This window comes from Aquila chrysaetos, chromosome 5 (assembly GCF_900496995.4).
Source record: "Aquila chrysaetos chrysaetos chromosome 5, bAquChr1.4, whole genome shotgun sequence".
NCBI lineage: Eukaryota > Metazoa > Chordata > Aves > Accipitriformes > Accipitridae > Aquila > Aquila chrysaetos.
Window position 1 is genome coordinate 14,416,996 of NC_044008.1, and position 11,527 is coordinate 14,428,522.

The following is an 11,527-nucleotide window of genomic DNA, read 5'->3' on the forward strand; positions in this document are numbered from 1 at the left end:
AAAGGCAGAGAAGACTCAATGTTCAGTCAAGTTTATCCTTTTTTCTTTATGCTTTTCCAATGTACTCATCTGCCTGTAAATCATGGTACACGCTCTCAGCACCGAAGGCGCATTGACATGGATAATCAAAATTGACCGCAGATTGGAAATGAACCCAAAAGGACTTGTATAAAAATTTATACTGTTGTTGGTTTTTTTCCTAAAGAAATTATATTCTGCTCTGCAGATTACAGTGGAAGGCCCAGGAGAAAAAGAAAACGGGAGCATTGCTATCTACCAGAAAAGCTATGAGCAAGCCAAGTGGGCCCTGATGCAGCTCTCCAAACAGGCGACCACCGCTTGGCTGGAAGGAAGCTGAGCAGGTGCCTACATTAAACCAGTGCACACTTTGTCAGTTTGCATTTGAGCAAGTGCTTAAGTGCTTTGCCAGCTCAAGGACTTAATTAAATTTGAAATAAGCTAATTCAAGGAATAAAAGTCTGCCAAAGGTAATAAAATTGTTTACCGATTTATCAAGTCAGTCCTGTATATAAAAGAGCGTATTTATATGCAGCGTAGGTCTGGTCCTATTCAATCAGTGAATGCATTTTTAAATATTTACTGATTGCGGGAATAGGGCCAAATCTGGAGTATTTTTAAGGGTTAGGGGAGAAGTGCTAAAGCCCAAAGTATCTAATTTAACTATGCAAAGTAAGGAATATTACTGCCTTCATTTTTAACAGCAAGTTGTTAGCTGATATTTTTTTAATCGGAATTTTTTCTCCTCCAGCCCTTGCTGTATGGTTTCATCCAATTCACTCCTCTTTGAACTCAATGCTCTTGGATGCTGCCTGTCACCCGTCCCTCTTGAATGAGAGGGCAGCAAGTGTAAAACAGGGCCTCACTGGAACTTGTGAAGAGTGGGAGCAGTGTATTTTTATATGCTCTCTGAGCAGGTGAATTTGCTTTGTACATATGTAAATGTCCCTTTGTCTTGTGCTTTTGTACCGCATCCCAAAACTCCACCTCTGCGTCCCCACAAGACCACCTTTAAAGTTTGATTTTCAAATGACAAATGCTCAACCAGTGCAGACTGGCATGTTTCAGTTAACATTAAACTGCATTATATAAAAGCCCAGATCGCTTCAAATTCTTTTTTTCAGATTGTCTACTTTGGGTTGGCTTTTTTTTCTTGTGCTACATTTAACTTTGATAATTGTTATATTTTAAAATACTCAAATGAGATATTTCAAAATATCTAACTGAATAAGCGTGCTTAGCTCAAGGATACGTCGGCCGCGCCGTGCATAGCAATCAGGCAGCGCTTCTTGTCTTTTTTTGGCACAGGTAAGCGTTTAATCAACGCACAGAACTGCAAAAAATGACCACTGCAAGACAGAAAGAAGAGACGAGGCTGGCGCGCAGCAGCGCGTGCCTACACCTTGTGCTGTGTAAACAAACCGGTTTTCAAGTTCAGCCTGTGGACTTCCTCCCGTGTTCGGGAGAGTTAGCGGGATCCCCCGGGTGCGTCCGATTTGTTTATTCTTTCTCGATACAGTGGCTTTAACGGACACCCCGAAATGCGTTGCTGGCAGCCCCCGCGGGCAGACGCCCGCCGCTGACAGCGAGGATGCTGCGGGCAGAGCAGCCGCGCCAGCGCTGCCCGCTTGGCGGACAGAAACGCGCAACCAGGGCGCAAATTTCAGACGGGCGGCGCGGCGGGCGCGGAACCCCCGGGAAGAGGCGGCGGCCAGCACCTCGCCGACGGGCCCGGCCCGGGCGGCCGCGCACCCGCGCAGGGCTGCCCGCGGAGGGGGGAGAAGCGCGGGGCGGGCGCGCAGCGCGCAGCGCGCAGCGGGGGCGCGCAGGGCCGGGCGAGCGGCGCGCGGCCGGGGCAGCGGCGGCTCCGCAAAATCTCCGGGCGCCCCGGGAGACCGGGGCGGTTGAAAAAAAAAAAACAAAAAACCAACCAAACCCAAAGGAGGCACGGCGGGACGTTCGAAGCCGGCGCGTTTCGCTCTGTCGGAGGCACAAGAGCGGCGGAGAACCCAGCCCTGGCTACCTGGAAGGTCTGCGCGCGGCTGGGGCGTTTCTCTGCAAGCTGGTATTTTAAAATTTAAACCTCATTTTTAGAGGGCGAGAGGCAGAAGAGCATCTCCGGAGAAACACGCACATCCCTGCTCCTCAGCCCGCAGGGCCGAGGCGGCCGGGCAGCCCTGCCCGCAGCCCTGCTCTCGCGCCCGCCACAAGCCCCTCTCCCCAGACCGGCACCGGGGCTTCAACACCGGCGGCACGCTGGAAAACACGGCAGCAGCGAGGAAAGGGGGCGATTCTGTTATTTACGTGCCCGAAGCGTATTTTTAACTATCCAGCATTTAAAACTGTGCGAGATGGGAAGTCCAGCTTCTTTTTCTTCCTCTGCACGTTCGTGGTTCAGCAGGTTGAATGCAGTTTACCTGCTCTGAGTGTGTATTACGGGCCGGAAGAAATGGGGCTCTATGGAAAAAAATCATCTGATGAAGTCATATAATTCACATACGTGGTTTGTTTAAAAGGACACCGATATTTTAAAAAGAAAAGTTTCCTATGAATTTGGTAAAACTATATTGTTAAAGGTTATTCACGGGCAAAAATTTCGGGAGCCCTTAGGTCGCGTGAAAATGAATATTTGACGTGTTTGTTTTTTTCTGTCTTTGCAGTAAAAAAATCAATCAGCATCTTCACATAACTCAACGATTCAATGATTTACCTAAAACTTGAATTCTGAGCTGGAATGTATCGAGCTCAGAAGTTTTACTGCATCTTTAGCCAGGGACCATTACGCAGTATCTGTTTCTGAGCAAGGTGTTTTAAATAAATATTGGTATTTCGTCTGACTTTCTATTGCTTACTGCAGAATTAGCTGTTATTACGTAGCATGGCAAAACCTCAAGCAGACACAAAGAGGGAAGAAGGGTCAGTGAATATACCTTCGAGCGGTCTTCCACGGTTATGAATTAAAAAATGTTTCCCACACGGAAGTTTTCTCTACAGCGAAATGGTGATAAGGCTGTTGAACGACGCCGTTGCTGGTGTACAGGGGCACTCTGCAGCTGAACGCAGTTCTCCACAGCAGCGAACCTGCCCGCGAGGCCGCGGTCAGCCCTGGGCTGTGCCCCTCACCCAAAACGTCACGAAAGCAAAGACCCTACTTGCGTGAACAACTTTGCCCGCTCTAGTTGATTCTGCTCAGCCTGGGCGTTTACAAAAAGCGGGTTGCTTTGTTAATTCTGGGCACGACCTCCCATCTTCAAAGCCACCTGTGAGCTCCCGACCCGCCGCTCTCGCCCGCGGCTCCCGCGTCCCCTGCACGGCGAGCAACAGGCTGGCTGCCCCGGCCGAGGCTGGGTCCGCGGTCCTTGCGAGGACGCGTCCCGCTGGCCCGCGAGTGGCAGCCGCCAGATGCGGCACCGCGCAGCCACCGGGGGAAGGGGGGATGCGCTCGGTGCCGGCCGGGTCCGAAAGCCACCGGAGTGGGAGAGGGACGGCCTTCCAGCGCCTTAGGAGGGGTCTGGATCCGGCCCTGGGCCGGTTAAGGAGGGGGGACTCGGGATTTCCTCCGGCTCAGGGCAGCGCCTCGCAGGAGCCGCGCCGGGGCAGGGCGAAGCGGCGCCGCGACGGGGGCGGGGGCGGCCCTCCCCGCAGGCCACCCGGGGCAGGTGGAGACAAAGTCCCGCACGGCCGGGCAGCCCCGGGAGCCCTTGGCCGGGGCGGCTGACCTGGGCCGCGCCACACGGCCGCGCGTCTCCGCGCCCGGGGCGCCCGCCCCCCCCGCGCCCCCCCCTGCCCTCCCCGCGGGGCCGGGGGTGCCGCTCCGCGGTGCGGGACCCCCCCCCCCCGCCCCCCCCCGGGGCCGCCCGCCGCGGGGGGACGCGCAGAGCCGAGCGCGGCGGGCGCCTCCACCTACCGTGGTACTCCTGGCCGGGCACGTAGGCGGCGGGGCTGCCCGCGATGTGGAGGGCGATGAGCACCTCGCCCTGCTCGCCGTCGCCCTCCAGCTCGCCGTGGTGGGTGCAGAGGAAGAAGAAGGGCGAGAAGCGGGCGCGGGGGGCGGCCGCCCGGCCCGCCGCCAGCAGGGCACCCAGGGCGGCCAGCAGGCAGGGCCAGCCCCCGGGGACGCCCCGCCGCCGCTCCATGCTGCTGCCGCCGGCGCCGCTGGGGCATCCAGGGCACGGCGGGGCCGCCGCGCCGCTCCGCTCCGCACGGGACGGGGCGGGACGGGACGGGGCGGGCGCTGCCCCCCGCCGCGGCCCGCGGGAGTTCGTGGGGAGGCGGGCGCGGGGCGCGGGGCGCGGAGCGGAGCGCGACGCGGGCAGGGGCGGCCCCTCCGCGCCCGCCGAAGGCTGCGCCGTCCCCGCCTGCCGCTGCCGGGGTGCGGGGCACGGAGCTGGGAGCGCGAGGGCTGGGAATAATTTATTTCCCCCGGTGTCGGGGCGGGAGGGAGGGGAAGGTCCCTCCCCTCCTCCTCCTCCGCCTCCTCCGCCTCCTCCGCCGCCGCCGCCGCCGCCGCCCGCTCCTCCCGCTCCTCGCTCTGCGCGCCGGTGCGCGGTGCTGCCGCTGCGGGGACGCGGGCTGCGAGCCGGGCTCCGCTGCCCGCCCTTTGTCTGCCTCCGGGTCCCTGCCCCTGCCTTGCCCCTGCGTCCCCGCCCCAGCTTCTGCCCCTGTCCCCGCTCCTGGGTCCCTACCGCTGCCGCTGCCCCGGCACCTGTCCCTGTCCTTGCCCTCGGCCCCCGCCCCGACACCTGAGTCCCTGCCCTTGCTCCCTCCTTGCTCCCGTGTCCCTCTCCCTCCGCCCCCACCCTTGTCTCTCTGCTTCTATCCCTCTAGCCATCCTTTTGCCCCAGCCCTCTGTCCCTCTGCTCCAGCCCCTTTCTGCCCCGTCCGTCTGTCCTTGTCCCTCTGTCCCAGCCCCTGTGCACCTGACCCAGCCCCTGTCCTTTCGCCCCTACCCCTTTGCCCCAGCCCCTGCCCCTCTGCCCCTGTCCCTGCCCCAGCCACCGCCCTGCCTCAGCTGTACCCGCACCCACTGCTGGGGAAAAGGGAGATTTTTACTTAGACCTTCTCCACTACCATCTTCAAAACGATACACAGGCACACACACCCCCAGAGGTGGGCCCTGCAGCTCAGGGAGGTCTGTGTGTGAGTCTCTGGGGAGGGCAGGTCCCCGGGAGGGGGCTTCAGCCCCCCAAGAATGTGTGCCCAGGCCCTTCATCCCAGGAAGAGGAGCAAACCCAACAGGTACAACAAGGGGGATGAGCAGCTGAGCACATAACACTGGCAAGTGGAATAATTCATAAAAACATACATTTTTAACAAAGCAGGGCTGGCAGAGGGACCACAGTGTCAGGAGATGGGGGCAAATCTACCAGAGTTTAAAGCATCCACCACGCTGCTGCTGGATCCCGACCGATGCCCAGAGACAGCCCGGGTGAGCGGTAGTGACATGATGTAATTGGAAAGGAGAGCCTACCTGCCAGCATTTTTGAAGTGCAAAACTGGCACGGTCCAGGGGCTCCCCTCCTAGATTGGTTTCAGTGCCAGAGGGAAAGGTTCCCTCCACGGAGGCGTGAGCCGCATGGATGGCACCACGCAGCTGCCCTAGGTCCGTGCAGGCTGCTTCGCTGGCCCACCTCCCACCCAGCTGACGGAGAGCCCGCGCGCGGTGGCCCGGGGGACATCCTCGCCATCTGCCCGACCTGCCTTTTCCACTGGCTCTGTACCGAGCCCGAGTTCACCACCACCAGCAAAACTTTGCTGCAGTTTCTCCTCTTACTGGGTTGCGCCTCGCTAAGGATGGAGCGAGGCCATGTCCCTCGTTGGCTTGGATGAAGAAACGTGCTGTGACATGATCCTGCTGTAAAGACGAAAGGGACTGGCGGTGCGCGGCATAGGGGACGGGGCAGCTCCCACCACCGCTCAGGCTGGCAGGGTTCCCTGGCCACTGCCGTGGAAACTGAGCTCTGCAGCGGCGGTCGAGCAGTCAATCTGCCTTCAAAGCTTCCTTTTTAGCTGGGTTATTTATTTTTCAGATTTGGGTATTTGTTTGTTTTGGGGTTTTTTTAAACATCTGTGTCTCCTCCATAAGTTTCAATGCTTGTAAAAGTGACGGACTAATAATATAATTTCCTCATGCCAAAAATCTCATGCAGGCAAAAGGTGTGCGGTCTCGCTGGCGAAACCGCTGCCAACGGGACGTGTTCGCCCCCGTGCGCTCCTGCTTCCTTCCACCGCGAACTCGCCAGCGAGGCCAGGCCGTGCCAGAGGGGCTTCGGCTGAGCAAACGCACCTCGGCTCGTGCCCCCTCTGCCCAGCATCCGTGGAAAGTCAGCCACTCGGTTTGGGGGGGGGGCTGCCAGATGTAGCCAACTCTCTTATTTTGTAAAAAAGAAGGTGGCAGGGGAAAGGGGCGATGGGCTCCCACCGCTGCAGGAGGAGGGGATGCCGGCTGCGTCTGCCGGGGTGCCGCCATACCAGTTGCCAGCAAGGCCTTTTCATTTTTTTTTCTCCAAGAGATAATTCCCTAAATAAGCTTGGGAGCGTGGGGGTAGCTAATCTGCCAGCAGATTTCAGGGCTCGGACTAGTGCTCCCTGAAGTCATTGAGATTTGGATAGGGCCCATGCTGATGAATTTTAGGCAATTTTCCTTGTTTCCAGCGGCTTAGTATCCAGAGCAGCCAGGACTGTTAGTGCAGCCAGCCCACCCCTTTCCTCTACAAGCTGTCTGCGTCACTTACCAATGAGGGGACATTCAGGAATGGAAGGCAAAAAAGGTAATGGTTCCACTCGGAAGCCTTGTGTCTCTCCTTAGTCACCTCTTTCCTCCATTTCTTTATGTTATGCCTCTCTCTCTTCCACCCCACCTCCTCTTTCTCCTTTGTTCCTTACACTTTCACAAGACCTCTAACCTCTTCTTAGTCCCACGGTCACGGCCTGCCATCTCATCCAGGCTCTGTTGGTGGGGAATCCAGCAGAGACCCCGGACCACTAATATTCAAGGACAGAGGACTCAAAGGGACTGTTTGAGACCTCAAACCCTGTTTCCTGCAGCCACCAGCACCAGTGTAATAGACATGTAGTCCAGACAAGATGCCTGCCCTCCCGGCCCCTATCCCTCTAGGTCAAAAAGTGCTTCTCAAAACTCTCCTGCAAATTTCAGGCTCCTTTTTGCATAGAAGAATGATGCCCATCAGCAAAACTGGGGGACCCAAGATATTGCAAAAACCACAAACCCACAATTTTGCATGTCCCTACAATAGCAGGGAGACATTTGCTGAGCACGTTTGCAGGGAGCCAAGGCTGCGGCCAAGCCCTGTGCATCAGAAGGAAGGAAGAAAAAGAAACTTCCAGACCCTGCCAGTCTTCACCTAAAGGAAAATTTCTTCCTGGTCCCAGCTCCAGCATGATCTCACTCACATGAGCATGATTTACCCATAACTCACCCCAAACCTCACCCGGTCTGAAGGATTTTGTTAGGACCATGAGCACCGGCGTGGCCCCCTTATCCCCTGCCCCTGCGTCTGAGCAGCCTCCAGCGTGGCCGGGCAAGGAGAGAGCCTCCGCCGGCCCCACCACGCTGTCCCTGCTGGCTCGCAGGGCATTGGCTTAATATCCCCTCACTGCTCTGGGTAAATCTGGGTTTTGAAGACGAGGGATTTATGCAATATCTTTGGCCAGTATTTCTTATTCATCCATCTCCCATTGACAGCAAGGCTAAGATATTATTATTAATAACAATAAACCAGTTTATTTAAGAAAAGTGACTAAGACCAACCGGCCTGTATCAAAATAAAAGCTTGTAAAAATCATAATAAACTCTATTTTCACACTCCCCTGATCCAAGATTCTTCATGTAAGTTACAACTATTCCCTGTTAAAGGCAGAAAGCACCTAACGCTGCAGGACAGAGGTTACCACAGGCTCTCATCCCTTGTGCAGTATTTTTTTAACACAGAAAACAACAAGGAGTAAATTGAGATGAGAAATGAGTAAAGGCTGTGGTCTGCACTGGAGAATGCAATAGGTGGAATGTAAATAATTACTTAGGAGGTACAGGCCCCTTCCAAGCATGGGCAGTGGGGGGAAATCACAGCACAGATGGACGTGGCTGCAGTCCATATTAATTTATGGAAGTGATTATTCAGGCAGTGGAGCTGCTCACTTCATTCAGGGAGAGAGCTCGCACCCCAAAAGCAGAATTGAAAAGCACATTAACAGGCGAGTAGCTGCTTTATTAATGTGGCCACGGCAGACCATTTTGGAAGGGTCAGGGTAGGCTGGGGAACTATTAAGTAACACCGAGCAATAATGAGCTTTGTCTGAGCTCCTTGGGTCTGGGTAAAGGCTTTCGTGGAAGAATGTAGAAAAACACTCTTGTCACTGTCACCATGTGGAGAGTCCTGATGCACGTCTTGTCCCCAGCTTTTAACAACTTTCTGTGACAAAAATTAAGGAAACTGCCTAGACTTTCTACGCAATCAGCTGCAAATAAGAGAGCTATGGAGCACTGGGTTGCAAGTACCATTTATTCATTGTGGTACAGCATGTAATGTCTGAGAACAGGACAGTAAGTTGAAGCATTTTTTACTTTCTTATGCTAATAAAGACTACAAAGTGGACTTTCCAAAGCGAGACCTTTCTGCCAAGTGGGTTTATTTTTTACTCATCCATGCAAGCACACAGTGTTGACCATCAGACAGACACAGAAAGCAGACCTGCCCCTTTTGCTGCTTGGAAGGTTTTACTAAAGAAAGATATACCAATGGCTAGAGGAGAATAATGTGATGGATGTGCAGACGAAACCACCTTTGCAGCTGCTACAAGGGATGAATTGCTCATGATCACTTCAGCCTTGAAGAAGCATTGCTGCGCTAGTGGTGGCAGTGGTACCCCTGGGCCCGGCAGGGACTGCAGCCCAGGCATGGTTTTGTCATCCTGAGACATAAGGGATGAGTTTTACTGCGCAGCAGCTGGTCTTCTGGAGATGGGGAATGCAAAGTATTCAGCAAATACTCACACTGAAACCACAGCACACAACCAGACTGAGATACTCAGGGCCAGTGTCATGTCCCGTCCCGTCCCATCCCATCCCATCCTTTCTTGTCTCAGACAGAGATTAGAAAAAATACAAACTGTTGAGGTGGACCTCTTCTGCCCACCTCAACAGGTGGGCCATCAACACCATCGATGCACTTCAACTGTGGGCTGGAAAGCCCTTCCTCAGTCATCCCAAGGTGTACAGGATCTCTTCATAATCCAGATGGGGATCCCCCAAACCCCAAATGGGGAGGATGGGTCTGACCATGCTAAAGTGAGATGAACCCCATGTCTCTTGGGGCTATCAGCGAAGCTGAAGCTTCAGTGTCAATAAAGTTTGGCTTCAGCAAAGCTGAAGCCTCTGCCCTGTGAACGCTGGACAGGAAAGTCAGAAGCAATTAGCAGCTAATCGATCTTGCCTCTTCTTCCAAAACAAAGTCTTCTGTTCATGAAGCCTCCTTGTTTTCTTCTCCTATTTATGCAGGGACTTACCAGAGAGGCCTGGCACTCCGGAGCTGCCTTGGCCATGCCAAATAACCCTTCGGGATGAATCCCTTTTTTGTGCAGAGGACTTGTCACAGTCGGATAATAATGCAGTCTTGCTTTGCCAGTTACATGAACTTTGCTCTTACGTAGAGCCCAAGTCATTTCTAAACAAAGGCCTAAATGTGAAATTATAGGCAACTTCCATGCCTATGTTATTACGAGATTTTAATTTTTGTAGGGTGGGAACAGTAGCAGCTGTTTGGCTGCTCCGTTTTCCAGTGGGCTGGTACGATATGCATCTTCTGTAAACTGACATCTCATGATTTCAACTGAAAATAGAGTATTTAACTGTACACATTTTTCTCTCTCTTGTATAGCATTTCATTCAAATGGGCTTGAACTTTTATTTCTTTATTGCTTATTAACTTTAATGAGGTATGAATATAAAAGAGAATATTAAAAGGCTTTTCTTTTTTCAGAAAGGCATTGCTTTACAAATACTGTTGATGTTATCAAATAGGTGAGCCTAAATCCTTAAATTTACTATTGATCTTGTAGCCATTAAAAAAGAATATAAGATTAAAAAAACCTCCAAACGAGGGAACAAGTATTAACAACTTTCTATTGCCTGGCTTAATAACAGAATTTAAGGGTGAATACTTTCAAAGGGTAGAAAGTTTTTATGCTTCGATACCTTATGTATTTAATTTTTATGAAATTGCTTTAAAGATTTAAATCTCCTACAGCAAATAAACTATGCTCATGCTTCGAAAAGAAGGTAGCGGGAGGGACTTTGAGCTTAAAATTATTCTGAATATCTATTACGCATAAAAATAAAAATTGCTGAAGACAAATACAGAACAGTCATTATGGTTTTTGCTTTTATATGTTCCTAATTTGGATGATCTTTCCTTTAACGTATGATTTTGGATGCAACACAGTCATAAGAATATACTTTTTTCTGTTTTCAATCCGCTGTGCTGCTGTGCCCTATTAGCACTGTGTGAGGAGTGTGCCTAAGTATATTTAAGGAAATTCCACTTGCCTCTGGTTATTTACAATTCTAATGTTTGATCTTGTTTCGCAAACCTGTTTTTCAACTTTAAATAAACATGTCTTATATAAAGAGGCATCTCCTGCAACAAGTATTCATGTCCATGACTATTGTTTCCTACTATCCATTCACTGCTCTGGATTTCGGTGAAGAAATTCTGGGTATTTACCCGTGTTACATCTGCATACTCAAGTTTCCAAGGCTTTCATTAACTTGCAAATATTTATCGTGGGTAGCCTTTATCTGAAGAATTTTTTAAATGTCAGTGGCCACAAAAGAAACGCTTAGTCTGTTTTACAACCTAATTTATCTCTCTACTTTGCTATTCTAGCTTGAATAACCCCAAGGACCCCAGGTACACAGGGCTAACAGGCGAGGATAGTTTTAACAGTTTACTTTGTGAAGGAAAGCAGGATGTAAATCCTGAGGCAGTCTATAGAAGATATTCCTTCTGTTTTATTTAATGATCACTAAACTTTCAGGGACCTGGAAGAGATATTCCTTCTCTTTTATTTAACGATCGCTAAACTTGCAGAGAGCTGGATATATATTTTACCGCAGGTTTTGAGGGCTTTCTCTTGTCAACTCTGCATTTAAAACATATCTAAAATACACAATTTGTGTGACGGATGTCAGTGGACCTGTGCATGGAGATCCAAGATTCAACACTTTTATCTAAGGCACACAACTGCAGCCTGCGGGGCTGCGAGCATTTTGCAAGCATGTATTTTGTTTGCCTACTGTCTACCGCAAAAACTTTCTAGCTGCGGGCGCAAATACAATCCGAGCAAAAACTGAATGGTAATTGCATCAAAGCTATTTAAAATACCCACAAATTTATGCAAACCCTGAGGATAAGCCAGGAGCCTCACTGACGGGCTGGGGCGTGCGGGAGGAGGGCGTCCCCGGGCAGCGACCAGGCTGCAGCATCCATCC

The 11,527-nt window shown here is 52.1% G+C and overlaps 1 protein-coding gene across 2 annotated transcripts in view; it reads right to left on the reverse strand.

Annotated features, from left to right (window-relative positions):
* The window catches only part of RELN (reelin), a 305,081-nt gene extending 300,652 nt beyond the window's left edge, over positions 1-4,429 (reverse strand). Inside the window, exon 1 of one of the 2 annotated variants that reach the window (XM_030014298.1) lies at positions 3,926-4,429. In XM_030014298.1, the coding sequence (XP_029870158.1) occupies positions 3,926-4,154 (229 nt within the window). In that variant the 5' untranslated portion in view covers positions 4,155-4,429. The remainder of the gene's footprint in view (positions 1-3,925) is intronic. The other variant, XM_030014297.2, reaches the window with a different exon arrangement.
* Between the last annotated feature and the right edge of the window lie 7,098 nt (positions 4,430-11,527).